At 40.9% G+C, this 16,607-nt stretch overlaps 1 protein-coding gene across 1 annotated transcript; it reads left to right on the forward strand.

The window, feature by feature from the left end:
* Positions 1–5,593: 5,593 nt before the first annotated feature.
* Positions 5,594–16,377, forward strand: LOC139739802 (uncharacterized). The gene is made up of 2 exons (XM_071650394.1): positions 5,594–6,125; positions 15,896–16,377. The coding sequence occupies exons 1-2, from the start codon at positions 5,594–5,596 to the stop codon at positions 16,375–16,377; spliced, it is 1,014 nt and encodes a 337-aa protein (XP_071506495.1).
* The last annotated feature ends 230 nt before the right edge of the window (positions 16,378–16,607 follow it).

Here is a 16,607-nt window from a genome sequence, read left to right on the forward strand (position 1 = left end):
TTTTGACTTGCTCAAGATAAGAGTCCAGTGAAGATGTCTCGATCGACCGACTATTAAGAGGTATCCCTACTGCTTGCTATGCACATTTTTAGAGGGGGAGGGGTGAGTCTTAGGAGGCGGGTTTTTTTTTTTTCAAGGAGAAATTTGTTGTACGATGAACTTTCAATGATATAATCTAATCAAACATGAAAACAATTATAAACCATGATAATTGTGTGAAATTGGCAGGTATGACCAAGGGCTTCAAGTATCATTGTACTGTGACCAAGTAACATAACTGTGTGACGTATTCAATAATGATTTGAGGCATAAATAATTTATAGTTTCTTCAAAGAACCCCATATTCATAATAAGTTATTATTATTCAACATAGGGGCATACCTACGTCTGTTTAAGGATTCATTACATAAAATTTGGTGGTGAAATTTGACCGTGAGAAAAAATAGTTTGCCACCATTTGGCCTTAAAATAGACTGAGTTTGGCCGTGAAGGCTTGCGGCGATCTGGTAACCCTTGTCGCGGCATCTAGCGGAAAAGCATACGGTCTGACAGTTGTCAAGCTCTGAACCGCGAGTTATTCCGCCCTTTTCTCGATGTGAAAACAAGTAGGCTAAAAGTATGCACTGCACTCTCACATTTTGTGTGTGTGTGTGTGTGGATCGGGCCTTCAAAACATATCATTTCTTAATTAATGGTGGCCCGACAACAATTTCTGGTGGCCCCAATCATTTCTGGTGGATAACGACTCTCCTTTGAATGCATGTAGTGATGACAAAATGATGATGATGATGATGATGATGATGATGATGATGATGATGATGATGATGATGATGATGATGATTTTGATACGTCTGCTCTATAGTACTTTTTTCCTCAGGTTCTTTGCATTTCGCTATGAAAATGTCTAAATATAATTATTTCAACTTGCGGTAGAATTGTCAATGGCAAATGCTCACAACAAGATTGCAGATATTATTATAGCTCCATGCATATTCAGTGCCAAGAGGGCATTATCTATCGCTAAGAAGTCCAAATATGCAGCGTCTTCTCATCTTTGATGCCGTGGTTTGGTGTCTTGTGTAGGCAAGATCCTATGTTCAAATCCTTTTGATGAAGCAACGCATACCTCCTCCCCCCCCCTCACTCTCTCTCTCTCTCTCTCAGCGTGTACAGAGAGGCAGTTCGGATTGATTGACTGACTGATTGATTGATTGATTGATTGATTGATTGATTGATTGATTGATTGATTGATTGATTGATTGATTGATTGATTGATTGGTTGGTTGGTTGATTGATTGATTGATGGCATGATTGATTGATTGACGGATTGATTGACTGACTGATTGATAGAGCTTTTAAAGATATTTACACTCGTGCTGATCTACAACGAGAACCAGCAATAACGTGATGAAGTACGAGTGTAGAAAATAAGTGAAGAGTAAACTAATAAAGTAGTTGACATTAGTAAAGATGGTGCATATTGCAACATTGGCTCGAGTGTATAAAGTGCAGGGATCACCTGGAAATTCTGACCATAAAATCATTTTTTTTTAATCAAATACCTTTTCACAAACAGTATGAGACAAGTGGAAAGTTATCAACATTTTGTGCTTTCTGTTGTTTATTCGGAATTCGAAGAACTGGAAATGAGAACTCTCACATTATCTGTACTTGGAAAGTTTTCTGTCAATAATCGCAAAATCTCAGTCATTTTTATAGGAATCTGGACCTTGCATCTACAAGAGACTGGCAAGGGGTGGTATAGTATTGGTGGAGACGAGGATTAGGCTTTTAACTTTTTGCGAGATACCAAGAAACCACTTCTGAAATAGTACAGAGCATCGCCATTCTAAGAGGAATTCAAAGTTTATTTGATGAAAACCTGTTTTGGAATGGCTGAGACATCCAAAAACAAAATAAAACAAAGTAAACTTAATAAAAGGTGGGTCCCAACTTTTATTAGGATGGCTCTGTTTTGGATATCTCAGCCATTTCAAAATTGTTATTCGTCAAATGAATGTGGAATTCCTCTTGGAATTGAATTATTCTCTTTCATGTTTCATAAGGGGTTTCTCATTATCTCACCAAAAACTGTTAAAAAACCTGAAGTTAGGCCTCAACCAAAACTAGACGATCCCTTTCAGCTGTAAGGCTCACCGAAGGTATCCTTTACTTGTACAGTTTTGTATTATCTGGATTTTTTAAAAAATCAAATTGAATGACCTAAGATTGATAAAATATAGCGTGCATTCATTGCAAAGTAAAATGAAACAGATGATATAAGAGCAGTAACAGGTAAGAGATTAAGAGAAAACTCGAGCAAAGTCACACGATTATGCTAACTAGTTCTTACTGGAGCATGAACGATGTCGGTGCCATTGGGAGACGTGTACGAACGCGAGGACGATGAGGATGATGATTAATCAAGGGAAACAAGTTAAAGGGATGGTATAATATTGGTTGACATAAGGGTTCAGCTTTTAACTTCTTGTGAGATACTTTTAAAAAATCACTGAGAGCATACAATTCTAAGAGGGATTCAAAGTTTATTTGATAAAAATCGGTTTTGAAATGGCTGAGATATCCCAAAACAAAATAAAACAAACGGATCCTAATAAAAGGTGGGCCCACCTTTCATCACGATTGCTTTGTTTTGGATATCTCAACCATTTCAAAACCAATTTGCATCAAATTATCTTTGAGTTTCTCTTAGAATTATATGCTTTTTTTCATATTTCAAAAAAGGTTTCTCATTATCTAAAAAAAAAAAAAAAATCATCATTAAAAAACGTTGGAAACCTGAAGCCTATCTCAACCGAAACTATACCAACCCTTTAAATTAGTGTCATGGTATAATAGGCCTATGCATGATAATATGACTTGGATGGCTGAAACAAGTGTCCAGCACATGATTAAGACAGCTGAGTTGGCATGTTCATTTACGTAACGTTGGACAATTTTATATTCCCTTTCGTATCTTTCTGTATATCTGCCTTGTTTTGGTGCCGTTTGTTTCCATGCTTGGATCTATGTATTACAACTTTTCTGTTTATGTTTGGCAAACTCAACTAGTCGTGTACTAGTAACTTTTAAGACGTGACGAAAAGAGGTAAGGCGGCAAAAAGAAAGAGAATGGAGAGAGAGAGAGAGAGAGAGTGTGTGTGTGTGTGTGTGTGTGTGTGTGTGTGTGTGTGAGTGTGCGTGTGTGTGTGTGTGTGTGGAGAAAGAGGAGAGAGAGAATAATAATACTAAGAAGAATAGTGACTGTAGTAAGGAACGCTACAGTTTAGTAAGGATATTTGATACTAGTCTCTGTCCCATAATCAAAGCCAGAGTTGCACTTCAAGGCCAGGGCTCTCAAAATCATGCGTGAGTCCAATTAATTTTGGGGTTTTTTTCGGAATGGAGGGGGTAGGTGAATATTTGACGATTTGAGTCATAATCAACTCGCCTCAGTGCGTCCGAGCAACCTCTCGCGTAAACTAATCACCTCAATTAGTGTAAAATGGGAGCAAACGATCGTAATTAATAACTTCCATTGTGTCGCCACAAACCCAAAGCGTTTCCGACCTGTTTTATTGGTCTATTTCATTATTGTGCGTTGCAATTCTCAAAGCAAGTGGTTTGTTATTTTCTCCTCTCATGAACAACCTAGAGTCTATGCAATGTTTCTCCCCACTCCAAAAGCAAACTCGTTGCCTTTTTTTATTATTATTATTAAGTGTTTTTTTTTTCTTTGGTTCATCAAGTTCACGAGGCAGTCGGCGAGATGAATGGACCGCGCCTAATTCGCCAATTTGACCCTCGGATGGACCCGCAGCCTCCGCCCCCGGGGTAGAGCTCTGTTTTGTTTTTCCCTCTCGAAGCGTCGATACATCCGTGGTAGTGATATGGTTGTGAGGCAGTCGGTACCGCAGAGCGCCCGGCCAAGAATCTCGCGGGGTGCCGCTGCGAAGCTCTTCTCCTCGTCTGAGCGGACCTGTGCCCAAAACGCCGCCGCTCATTACAGAATTAGCATCGCGGGCTTCCCGGTGTTAAATATATTTACATTCTAAACAGGTTTGCTTTCTAGCGTATAGTACCAAGCAGACTTTTCCCCCTTTTCTCCACTGTCGTCGAGCTCACCCTGTTGTGGACCCAGTGACGAGATTCGAGGAGCAAGATCGAAGTGACGTGAGGGAGGGGTGTCCCGCCAGTGTTCGCCCGGCAGATAAAAAAGGGAAAATTGTTACAGTATCTATTTCTAATCGAATTTTGTTCACAGCTTGACGTTATGGAGTGGTTGAGTCAAGCTTTTTGTCGGGGCTCTGGGCTATGTGTCCGTGATTCAAGGATTAGCTTAATCTGACCGGTACCAGGGCTGAAACACTAACCCCGCTTCATTCGTTTCTTGAGAGCCCAGTGGAAACACGGCGGGCCCTTAACAAGGAGGGCATAGTGAGAGCCCTGCATCTGAGAGAAATGTGAAATCAAAATAGAAAGGGGTAAAAGGAAAGGAGGGCTTTACTCTCTGTTCCCCCTCACTTTTTTTTCGAGGGTGTGTAAAAAGAAGTATTTTTGATTGCGACGCCCGAAGTGAGCTTTTGATTGAGAGAATAGAGTGGCGCCGAGTGCAGAGCTAAGATGTCTGTCTGGTGAATAAAGTGACAAATAATGACGGATTGTTTGTACTCGCAATTAGCCTGGCTTTGGTCCCGAGGTAATTGATCGCCCAAGTGGGAGGGTACCCACTGCAAATGACTTTTTTCATTCGTATGAATCAAATTTTTATGAGCGCTATTGAGGGTCCGTTCCAGTCTGGCAATCGCTTTCAGAGCTCCTTCAGTCTCCTGAAACCCAACCGCGGCCTTACGGGCGAGCGACCGACAAAAGGCGATCGGCCACTCGCTATTACACAAAATGTACACTGTGTAATTGTATTTGGATGGTGCGATCGATGCAAACCTTGAGTGGCTTTAGGCTGCATTCTGGTAAGTGTAGCCACTAAGGAGGTTTTGATACATACCAATCGCGAAGCGACGTGCTGCGGGCAAACCCAACGCGCCTGACTTCGCAGTCATCATAATACCACGCATAATATGATTTCCCCCTTACTTTGGGGCGCCTTACCCGAGCCGACCTCAAACACGTCACAGTTATCGCGCACTTTGATTGGCTCACTGGCCGGCAATTACGCGAGAGTACGGAGAGGGCGGGTATGACGATATTTTGGGTCACAAATTGATTAATGACAGACGAAGCCCGAAGTTTACTGGGACGTAGCGATGTGCGTCGTATTTTGGGGAGCTCTTTCGTCGGCTCGGAATCACATTGCTCTACTGCCCTGTCATATCTGGTTGTAAGGTTACCGGGCAAAATAATCTTACTACCGCCATCACTCCTGGAATGGACATCTAATTAGCTATTACCTTGCCGTGTTTACGGTACATAAATACTTTCTCACTGAAGCATATGATCACTCTCATCATATGACGGCAATTGAGCGCATCTGCAAGCATACCTCCTGGTTGCCTTCAGTTCAAAACTTTGTGGAAACTGATAATATTTGTTTTTATTTTGGATTCTGGAATATTTCTTTTCACTGTGAAGCCCCATGCATATCATGCACCAGAGCGAGACGGCGATACACGACGCCCCATTCGATCCGGCGTCCATCATGGCAAAGAACACGCTCACCGTCAGCAGCAATTCCGCTTTCACCCGACCACACCACAACCTCTCGCCGGTAGCTGCCGCCTCGCCGAACTCGAGTCAGATTGAGAAGCCGCAGAGGACGGACGAAAAAGCCGTGAAAGGAATCAGTTTCCGAGTGGAATCTTTTTTCTCCAAGTCGCCTTCCCCGTTGAGCGGCGAGCCCGGCAAATCCCACCACACGGACATGGACTGTAGCCCCGTCGAGTCGGGCACGCCGCCTCCTCAGAACTCGTCATCCAGCAACACGTCAGCGTCCGCGCCGTCTTTCGCCAGTCACAGTGTCGAGAACATATTAGCGAAGACATCTTCGTCTTCATCATCGTCGTCGTTAGAGAGCAGGACGGCGTGTACGTCGCCGACTACCCAGACGTACACGTGGAATGCCTCGAATTTCCCCTGGATGCAGGCAACAAGACTCAGTCCTTCATCTGGTGAGTATTTCCCCCTCAGAGTAACACAGAGAAGTTCCAATCATAGAGCTACTGAACAGTAGCTCCATGCTCCAATGTTGACGAACAACAGGGGCACTTGTGTGTACCACGTGAAAACTCGCACCGAGTGTTTGACTATGGAAATACATTGTGCCTTATCTATTCCTAGTAGCTTTAGTGGTTCTATGATTTTCTGGTAGACAAACATATTTTTGATACACTAATGCATGCCTTGACAAAAGTTGTATTTTGCCAAGCATTGTTGTTCGCGAGATTTTTTATTTTCTACAACGTCGAATTAACAACAACTTAAACGCACAAAATTGTAGTTCCAACTTTACATATTTTATTCACTGTATGATCTCAATCTACGATGGCTCTTATGAAAGATCGGTAAACTTGCATTCTATTAATGGAAATAAGTCTGTGTTGATAAGTTTGTCCCTCCTTGGAACATTCTGAGATGTTTGACGTATACGTACGCCCCAAGAAATCTAGTTACCCACTCCCTTCTCATATGGAAAATTATGTGCGCATTGCTATGACATTATCTGTGACGTTACTGTGCGTAGGGGGCGACGCCGTACGCGATCAGCACGTTTAGTGACACCCTCGTAATATGAGTAACATCAGTATGAGAATAGTAGGCCAGGCTACTGTAGTCCCACCTACAGAGACCTTTGCGTATACCAAGTGGAACATCATCAACTGTATGACTATACCATTATTGCAGGCCTGACCATTGTTATAGAATACGTTACTTGGTATATATTTTCTTGTCAATGCCAAGTAAAGGGTGTATCTTTCTCTTCATCGTGGCTTCACTTTGATGTGTAGGTGTCTAGGCAGGAAACATGAATCCGTATTTGATCCTCCACTGTATTTACAATACGCTTTGAAAACTTCGAATTGTGTTCAGATAAGACTTTGGATAGTTGCGTTTGAAACCAAACTATACTATCTTTTTCTATAGAGTTGATGGATAGAGAAAAGTGGTGACCTTCGAATGCAAAACCAAGAAAGTTTGTGTCTGTTGAAAGCAATTACCACTATCGAGCTAAAACTTGGTTATTTATCGACTATTCTTCAGATGAACAAGCAGCAAAACTCAGGGGTCAACCAAAAATCCTGCAAAAAGCATGACCAGACTCATGCATTTAAGCCGACATAGTGCTGGGGTTGCTGTTTCCGACAATAATCTTACTTATTTCTTCTTCTTCTTCTTCTTCTTCTTCTTTGGAAAAATGAGAGAAGAAGAAAAAAAAAAACAAGAGAAGAGAACGATTGAAAAGGAGATGAAAAGTGGACTTGACCGAATCGATCTTCAGAAAATAAAATCTCAAAAGGAGATCAGATTAATTTTAATGATTTCGTCGACATGTTTCCATTTGTAGATACCAAGATTAGGTACAAACTGTACAATGCTTCAAACACATGCAGACAGGGAGGGATCAGAAATGACAATAGTTGACGGCTGCAGTAACTTCTTATGCGCATGTACGAACTTTTAGAGTACGAGATGGAAAAAGATAAAAGAAATAGTAATACTTATTGTGTAAATGGTGAAATCTAACGGATGTCTACCGTAGGGGAATGGGTGGATTACTAGTATTCTGTAACTCATTTTTGGAGTTAAACTCAGCGAGATTCCAAGTCGACCAGAAGACGTATTAGCTACTCCCAGCAGGTGCACAAGGACTGACTGACCCATGACTCTTACGACGCACTCGGAAAGGCGGCTTGCCATGGAGGGGAGGCGTCCGGGGAACGAACCACAAGAAGAAGTATAGCGGCGGCAAGGATCACTACCAGCTACCTTGCGTGCTAAATGACCCCACCGACATGTTTACCAATTAGCATACCTCTTAATCATCGTCAGCGGCCGACTGCTCAGCTAGGATTTAAAGTTTTGAAGATGAATAGTTTTTTTATTATGGGCTTTTCCATTTCGGTTGATCAGTCTTACGTGAACTATTTCCTCCACACCATTCTAGGTTTTCACACACAGCTTTCTTGTCCCCGCTATATACGCTGGCGACTCGGGTAGTACTCTTTTTCAAAAAAAAAAAAAAAAAAAAAAAACTTCATTTTATCCTTGGTGGGACTGGATTGTTTCGGAGAGCTTCATAATCGCAGAGCGATTCGCCACTCAGCTGTCACGTAGGTACACGCTTGGTTGTTCGGGCGTTTTCGCGCCAACAAAGGGAAGATTTTGAGAATAGAGAAGTTTGAAAAGAACAATCAGAAAATAATAAATTGCCTGACTTTTGATGATCACCCTGCACCGCGATGTGTAGGCGTCGTAATTAGTCTCTCGTGAAATTATCTGGTATCTTTGCCTTCTCATGAAGGCGGTAAATTAATATCAAGTACTTTTCCCTAGCAGGAGGAAAAAATGACAACAAACAAACTTCGCATTCTTTTTCTTTTTCCGAATTTGTACAATGCTATGATCAGATAATAACTTTAAGGAATGCGCAGTTGTTTGTGCTCGACTTCAAGTGTAGACTGATGTTAACATATTCTTCTCCACGCGAAGTAACTCAATAAGTTTGTCTGTCATCCCCTCTTTAGACGGACTCCCAAACAACACGATTTTGCTGCCGTCCCAAAACACCTGAAAGCGTTTTGCTCATAAATAAACAGCATGTCTTTATATTTTGTCCGTTTATAAACATTGATGTATTATAAGTGTTTGATGTTGTAAGATTTTCATTTTGCTAAATTGCCCATTGCCTCTCAACGTTTACATTGCTTATACAACAACATCCTGAAGTGGAAGATAACAGAATATGTTGCTTGTACCCAGATGCAATTGTAACGTACCTGTCGGCCATTTGTATTTGTGCTTGTTCAATGATCTACTGAAGAATGATGGCAAGGAAATTCTGTGATATGTGGCTTAAGTTCATCGTAACAGTTTGATGTCTCAAACAAACTATTAGTAAGCTGTGTAATGACTCCGTCACAAAAGCAATCGAAAAATAGGGAGGCGTCGCCTGTAATGAGTTAGCATTGCAGCGTTATCGCTTCTTTCTACACTCAGGAACATAGTATTGTGCTTTTCAACTCTTCTTAAATAGTGTGTGAAATTATGAACTTTTTTTCATACGCTCCCATCATCGTCACGCCACCATTTTTTTCAGTGTTTCACTCTGCCACAATTACACACCGCTGTCGCGCCATAATTTATAAACTCTGCACTCAGCCCTTTATTGTCTATTTCCATTTTTTGATACAATCTCTCGTTCGACCAAAGAGGTGAAGCAATTGTGGCATTAAAAGCCAAGTGAGATAATGTCATCTTTCTCGGTTTAACATAATTAGACAAAAGGAGACATCCCATCTGTCCGCAACGCTTGATTTGTCATTCCGACAACCCTCCACGCCTTGGGCGATTCGGGGCCTGTCAACCAGCCACCGGTATCAAACGAGAATGCCTCGCTGATGAGCAGATTGTGTCAAATAATACCTCGGATTTGTGGGAAGCATAACAAAATTTGTGGGAAGAGAGAGGATGTACGCATGTGATGGCGTGTTTAATTGAAATCATTAGAAAGGATTTGCTCGAGTCATTGTGAAGGTTAGGTATCGAGTTGCGGGGAGCGCATCTCCTTGCAACTCCGGTATTTTGGCGGGTTTTTTTTCATCGTTTAAGTTTCCACGGAAATAGATTTGTAGAAATTAATTACCGAGCTCCCTTATAACCAATCACATTTGCATCAAAGGGGATTGCCGAACGACAGGTTGTCTGAAAACACTGAATCGACGCAGTGTTTGGACGATAATAATCACTTGCAGAAGCCAAAAAGTGAATCAATTTTGATGATGCCAAAAATGACCCTGCATGCAAATGCAGAAAAAAAAAAATGTTGATTTAAAGTCATTGTGCCTATAAAATCAAATTCTCTTTCTTTCTCTCTCCCTGCCATGCCCGCTGCGGACAGAACTATTTTCCAGAAATTAGCAAAACTTCAAAATATCATAACTTCCTTATTTTTTCATCTGATTTCAGTCAAATTTCTACTCTTTAACTCGTAAGATTTTATTCTTTTTATCAGACTAACTTACATTTGGACTGGATTTTCCCTTTAAGGTTAAAGCTTCCTTCAACAAGAAGAAACCGTCACACGTTCATTTATCAATTGTAATCATTTTAAAACACAGGATCCTGTCGACAATATTGTATACCGCATAATATACTTCACGGGAGCATAATGTAATTATTATCTCATTGTGAAATAAGGCCATATACTCATGCACTAATTAGAAACCAAATCGAGCTGAATTGGGGCGTACGTGGTTTCATGGACCTCCCACAAAACTGAATTCCAAATGGAAATATAAGAAAATTGATAATTCGTGGAATCTTCCCATATTTCCCCAAAACAGTGATCGTGGTCATAGTCTTTTCATTGTCATTTCATTTCATTTATTTCATTTCCAACAACATTTTCATACACAAAATAACACAACATCAATGCAATGTAGTAACAAAGAAAAGTACGTGAAGTTGACAATACTACGCATCATAAAAGCAAAGTAAACAATGAAAATTGAATTGAAACTAAAGTTGCAGGAAATGGAGGAGACATGCTAAAAAGCTAAGCTTGTATTTTGCAGTCTACTCGTGGACAAAAAGACTAAATAACATCAAAAAGCAATTAGCTAGACATAATATAAAAGGTGTACAACACATACAGACCTATACATATAAACAAACAAACAAACAAACAAACAGACGGACAAACAAACACAAGCAACCTCTCTTGTAAAGGGAAAGATAGAGAGAGAAAAAAAATTCAAATCTGCTGTTACTATAGTATGGAAGTGATATTGACACGGTCTTATAGATATATCGCTTGCACGCTACTTTTCACTATTCGGAAAAACATTTGCTCTGTTATCTTATTCATATTTATTCAGGTATTCTAAATTATGAAATATTATTTTCATTTTTTTCTGTTACCAAAAAAAGTGATGTTTGTATATTTGTCGAAAAATGAAAATAAATTGAATTGAAAAATTGAATCGAAAGAGTTGTAAGAATTTAGGGAAAGAATAAAAGGAAAGTTCGTGCAGCACATTGACGTGTTGACAAAAAGACATTTTGTTATATCTTTCTCTGCATACCACAAGAGAAGAACAAAGAGAAGTTGATCCCACGGTTCGTTGTTATTGTTATTGCTAGATAACACATGTGCTCGTTTGATCATTCTCACTGCCTTGGTCGTCTTTGGGATAACAAAATACACAACTCTCTTCAATTTCTCCGATTTTGGTGAAACATTTTCCATTTCTGGTTGTAGGCTAACTGGTCTTTGCTCATCCCACTGAAATCAACTTGCACAGGGAGTGGGAGTTCACTTTCAGTCTTCTTATTTTTCTTCTGGTTTTGTTCCCCCTAAGACAAAAGAACAGAATCACCCATGGGGTGGGGAAGGGTAGTTGAGGGGAGCGGGGAAACCGACTCGAAAATTGATCTATCCTCTATACAGAAGGGATATGCGTAATATCATACACTTGTCCTTTTGCACCCGGTGTAAACTATCATGGGTGCAATTTATTGTGAGATAGAAATCTATTTTAGGCCAATATTCGATCAGCCAAGAGTTAAATGAATATGTTAAATAAGCGGGAAAGGTATATGTGCATAGCTCATATGTCCCCTAATGACGATTAGAGAAATGAATTGATTATAATACCACGACACCGAATATTTAAATAGTCTTCGTCTGCGAATTATAATATTATATCATTAGTAGGAGAGAAAGGCGCCAAAACGACAGATGTTATTGAAATTATATCACAACACAACATAGAAAACGTGAATTCAAAATTGAAAGCTATTTACATCTGTGCATTTTATCATTTTCGCAGAAAAAAACAACTCACAATATCTTTTATGTGGGCACGCGCAAACAAAAACTAAGTTAAATTCTTTTGATTGTAATCCATTTGTCAAATACCTTTACCATTCGAGCACACTCCTAGCAACATCCGAAATCTTTGACAAATTGGAGACATTTAAGAAATCAGGCCAGACCTTTCCATTCTGGTGTCACGTCATGAAAGATCTCACAATTTAGGGCAGTGGATATGGCAAAGTCATCAGTCCCACACGCTACAAACCGCGTTGTCTGCAGTTCGTGCCTGCGTGGCCCCACGACCCTTCCTCGGCAGCGTCACGAAGTCTCCGTCGTTTTGTCTTGCCTCCTTTCGATATTTCATGAGCTCTGATCTAGATCTCTGGAGAACTCGTGGTCAGAGTGGAGTCGTGGATACTGTTACCGATGACATTGCCACCTGTCCTCAAATTTGTCAGGGATTTATCGATATTTTGGGTAATTTGATGTGAATTTCTTCCGCCTAGGAAGACTGTAGGCAGCCCTCCATAAAAGCACGCAAATAGCAATGACTGTAAACATGTCAGAATGGCGCTCGTAACTTTGTCATATTCGTTTTTGATTGAAATTGATTTGAGCAATGCGAGCTGTCGCGACGCCTCTCGCCCCAGTGTTTATTTATCACGACGATCTCGTTGATGATCCGAATTGATAAAAGTATTCGAGTGGTCGCGATTCTTTACAGACACGTTTTGATAGTTAGAGTAAATGATTTCACCATGCACCTTTAAGAAAAGAAAAGGAAGAAGATAATAAGTGTACCTGGGCTACTTGCGACGTGAAGGATAAACACTCCAAAGGCATAACTCATTGCTATGAATTGATTGCTGTGTTAAACAGGCGACGGTAACAAAGTATTCAAAAATCGCCGCAAACGTCCGGCTATCCGCAAGTAAAATTAATCCCTGTTTTAGAAATTGCTCTGGCATAAAAACCGACCAGGGCGCGGATTGCGCTTTTGCAAAGCGGGTCGGCGCACGCTTGTCCGCCGGGTCTACCCCGTGGGATCAAGTTAATGACTCCCCGATGCCGCAAGACGCCAACTCAACACAAACGGCTGCTGAAACGGCGAGAGAAAAGAAAGAGGGACAGAGGAAAAAGAGAATTACACGAAAGGGAACCTTTGTCACAATACTAGTAGAAAACAATTTGTTCTGTCTGTCGCGAACTGCGGCAGGACGGATACCACTGGGTGAATGGGCGACAGAACAGTTGTTTAATTCTCTGCCATTGCAGTAGAAGAATGAATTGGTGGTAATATTTCATATAACGTGTATGATGGTTTTTCTAAACACGTGGAGATTCGCACTCTTTGTCTTCATTATAGTGTATGAGAAAGGAAAGTTTTTTATTTCCCCCAGTGTATGTTTGTTAGTGAAGCCGCTCAAACAGCACCACCCCTCCATGGAAACAAAGAAATGCTAGCTTGTAAATCAAACTACGAAGTTAACGTGTTTCCTCACTATAGATTGTATTCTATTCGTTTAAATTAATTTGTACAGAAAACTTCTGGCTGTCTAGTTCTAATTCCAAGTTCTTTTGTAATCTGGCAGCCAGGGAAATTCTCATAGTGGATTCCCCTAGATTGAAATATGCCTTAATTATTGTAACACACACAGACACACACACCCACACCACACCACGCGCGCACACCACACACCACACGACAATTACATACACAGTATTGTAAAGTAATGATGAGCCTGCATACTTAACATAAATCCGATTGATACAAAAATGAAGAGAATAGCAATATAATAGATAGTTATGATCAAAGCACGTGATCGTGCATATCGTGGATGTGAGAGTGCTCGCTTCAAACATTCGAAATGGATTTTAAAGAAGAATTTAGAATTTTTTCTAAACATCTCGATTCTCACTTTGAACTACAGTCTAGGCTCTGGTTTGATCTCAGGTATCTAGTCTCCGCTACAGCTCCAACTCCAATGAGGCGGCCAGACAGTCACGCGTCCTTACTAATCTTATTCCGGATGATCCGAGGCTCAAACAAAATGTCATTTCGCTCATTGTATGATATTTGTCACGATTCTGGCCTGCGAAACTGTCTACCAATTTGCCGCGTTTAACTTTGAATTCAGTCGGGTCGTCTGCCCTCTAGTTCCAGGGTCCCAATTACAGGGCTGGCCCCAATTACACCCGATAAACGTGTTCTTGAACTAGCGCATCGGAAGTTGTTGGTCATATCCTTTCATTTCGGTCGTATTTTCTCCCGGAAAGGTTTACATCACGTCATTTTTGACGTCGAGAATGCCGTCAGGATAGGAGAAAGCGAGACCTGGTGGGTGAGCAGGGGAGTGAGCGAGTTCGGTGTACTTTTGTTTGTGCCGGGATGTTTCTTCTCTCTTTTACCACCCCCCCCCCTCTCCCCACCCTTCATTTCCAACCTTAACTCCCAAGAATTCAACCTTACATGTGCCACCTGTCAGTTAATAGACCAGCGAGATTGACACGCAGACGAACCGTTGTCAAGTTGAGTTATGTATCTTGTAACACTGATTTGTCAAAAAGATGGATAAGCAATTTTCCTTTTGGTTTTCACAAGACACGATGATGTTGCGATAATTTCTATACACAATGTACTATATTCTCAGGAGGAATAAAAACAAGGAAGAACTACGAGTTTTGGAAACCTGTATTCAATTTTAACCTCAACCACAACTCAGTTGGACTCATGCAGTGTGTAATGTTTTGTGATGCGGAGACAAATCTTTGCGATGAACAGTTCATAAGCTTCAAAAGTTGTTTTATAATCCACATTCTATTCTTTGTCACCAGTTTTACGTTACCCTCTGGAATCAAATAATCCTAAGTCATCTTGAAGACATAGTCATAACATCATAAATCTATGAAACCTCTCCCATCAGTTCTCCCTTCATCCGCAACTTCGAGTTTTATGTTCAGTATGTGCAACTTCCGTAAAGCATAAGAATAAAGCGCATTTAGAAATTTAGAATTAGGTTAATATAATCAAAGACATGTGTTAAAGATGGTAGGGTTGAATGAATAAGTGCGGCAACTCTAACCTATGCATCGACACCGTCTTTCACTCACTAATAGCTGTTATCGATTGCATGTTTATCGATCGGTCAGCACGCGGGAAAAGTCAGTGCTTTAATGTGTGTACCGGTTGGTGCGCGCACTCAATAAACAAGCCCATTACAATGAATGCGTTCATTTGCTGACGCAATCCGCTCTCAAAAGTCAAACTTCATCTGACTCAGTGACTATAAATGGATCATCAATAGCACCACACATAGATGTGTTTTGTGAACAGCTCTATGGCGTCTTAAAATAGATGCCATTCTATTTCACGGCTTCCAAACCACGATGACTCAAGGGTGAAACATAAAAACTTTGAAACAAAGTCCCATTGTTTGATATTGCGACATTGATTTTTATTCCCTCGAAGATATTCTAGTTAAGAATAAGACCGACACTTTGACGATCTGCGATGAATAATTTTAACAATTATATATTTATCGATCCAGGTCACATTTGAGTATAAATTCCTTTAAATTTCAATTCATTTGTGCAACTATATTTTTTCTTCAAGAGTACAATGTACAAACGAAAAGACAGCAATTAGGAACCTACATACAGATTTTGGTAAAATATGATTATCTAAAGAAAATCAAGTTTTACAGACAAATTCAATGAATATTTTGGATACAAAATAAAGTAAATTGTTGCATTTTGTCTTCCATAAAATGTTCCGTATTGACTCTGATGTGCATTTAACGGATATTCCACCATCATCATAACATTATACGGCTCAAAATGACGGCATGACACTTGTTGTGACAATACTTTTTATTCTTCTCTTCTGTTGTGTCTTTTGTGCAGGTTCATCGGAAATCAGGTCCCCGTTTACAGGTCCCAAGGTTCAATGCACGCTCCGGAAGCACAAAACGAACCGGAAACCCCGCACCCCATTCACCACATCCCAACTTCTGGCGCTGGAGCGAAAATTCCGGCAAAAGCAGTACCTCTCCATCGCGGAGCGCGCCGAATTCTCCGCCTCCCTCAATCTCACCGAGACTCAGGTCAAGATCTGGTTCCAGAACAGGAGAGCCAAGGCGAAGCGACTCCAAGAAGCCGAACTGGAGAAGCTCAAAATGGCGGCAAAGCCGATGTTCAACCCGGCCCTGGGCATGCATCTGCCCAGCGCCGCGGCAAGTGCCTACTACTCGTCGATGAGCCCGCTTCACGCCGCGCTCAGACCGCCAGTATCAATCAATCCGTACCATTTAACACCGTACGCCTACTTTCCCTCGCCTGCAGCACCTTCGAGTTTAGTCTTTCCTTACACGAGCGGGAACTTTTGAGATCACCTCAACCACGGGAAATGTGTTGCCTTCACGATAAAACGATAAAGACGTTTTCTTGAGACTGAACGTACACTCACATACACAGAGTAAAAAAAAAAAAAAGACTTGTCGGCTGCTCAACGTCTTTGTGCTTTTCATTTTCAATATAGGATGAATCATCAGCGACGAATGTGATTTCTGTGAGATTCCATGATCTTCATCAGAGAGCACTAATGACGTTAAACTTG

This window comes from Diadema antillarum, unplaced genomic scaffold (genome assembly GCF_040938485.1).
Source record: "Diadema antillarum isolate AM-2024a unplaced genomic scaffold, OU_Dant_1.0 seq00000819_RagTag, whole genome shotgun sequence".
In the NCBI taxonomy this organism is placed as follows: domain Eukaryota; kingdom Metazoa; phylum Echinodermata; class Echinoidea; order Diadematoida; family Diadematidae; genus Diadema; species Diadema antillarum.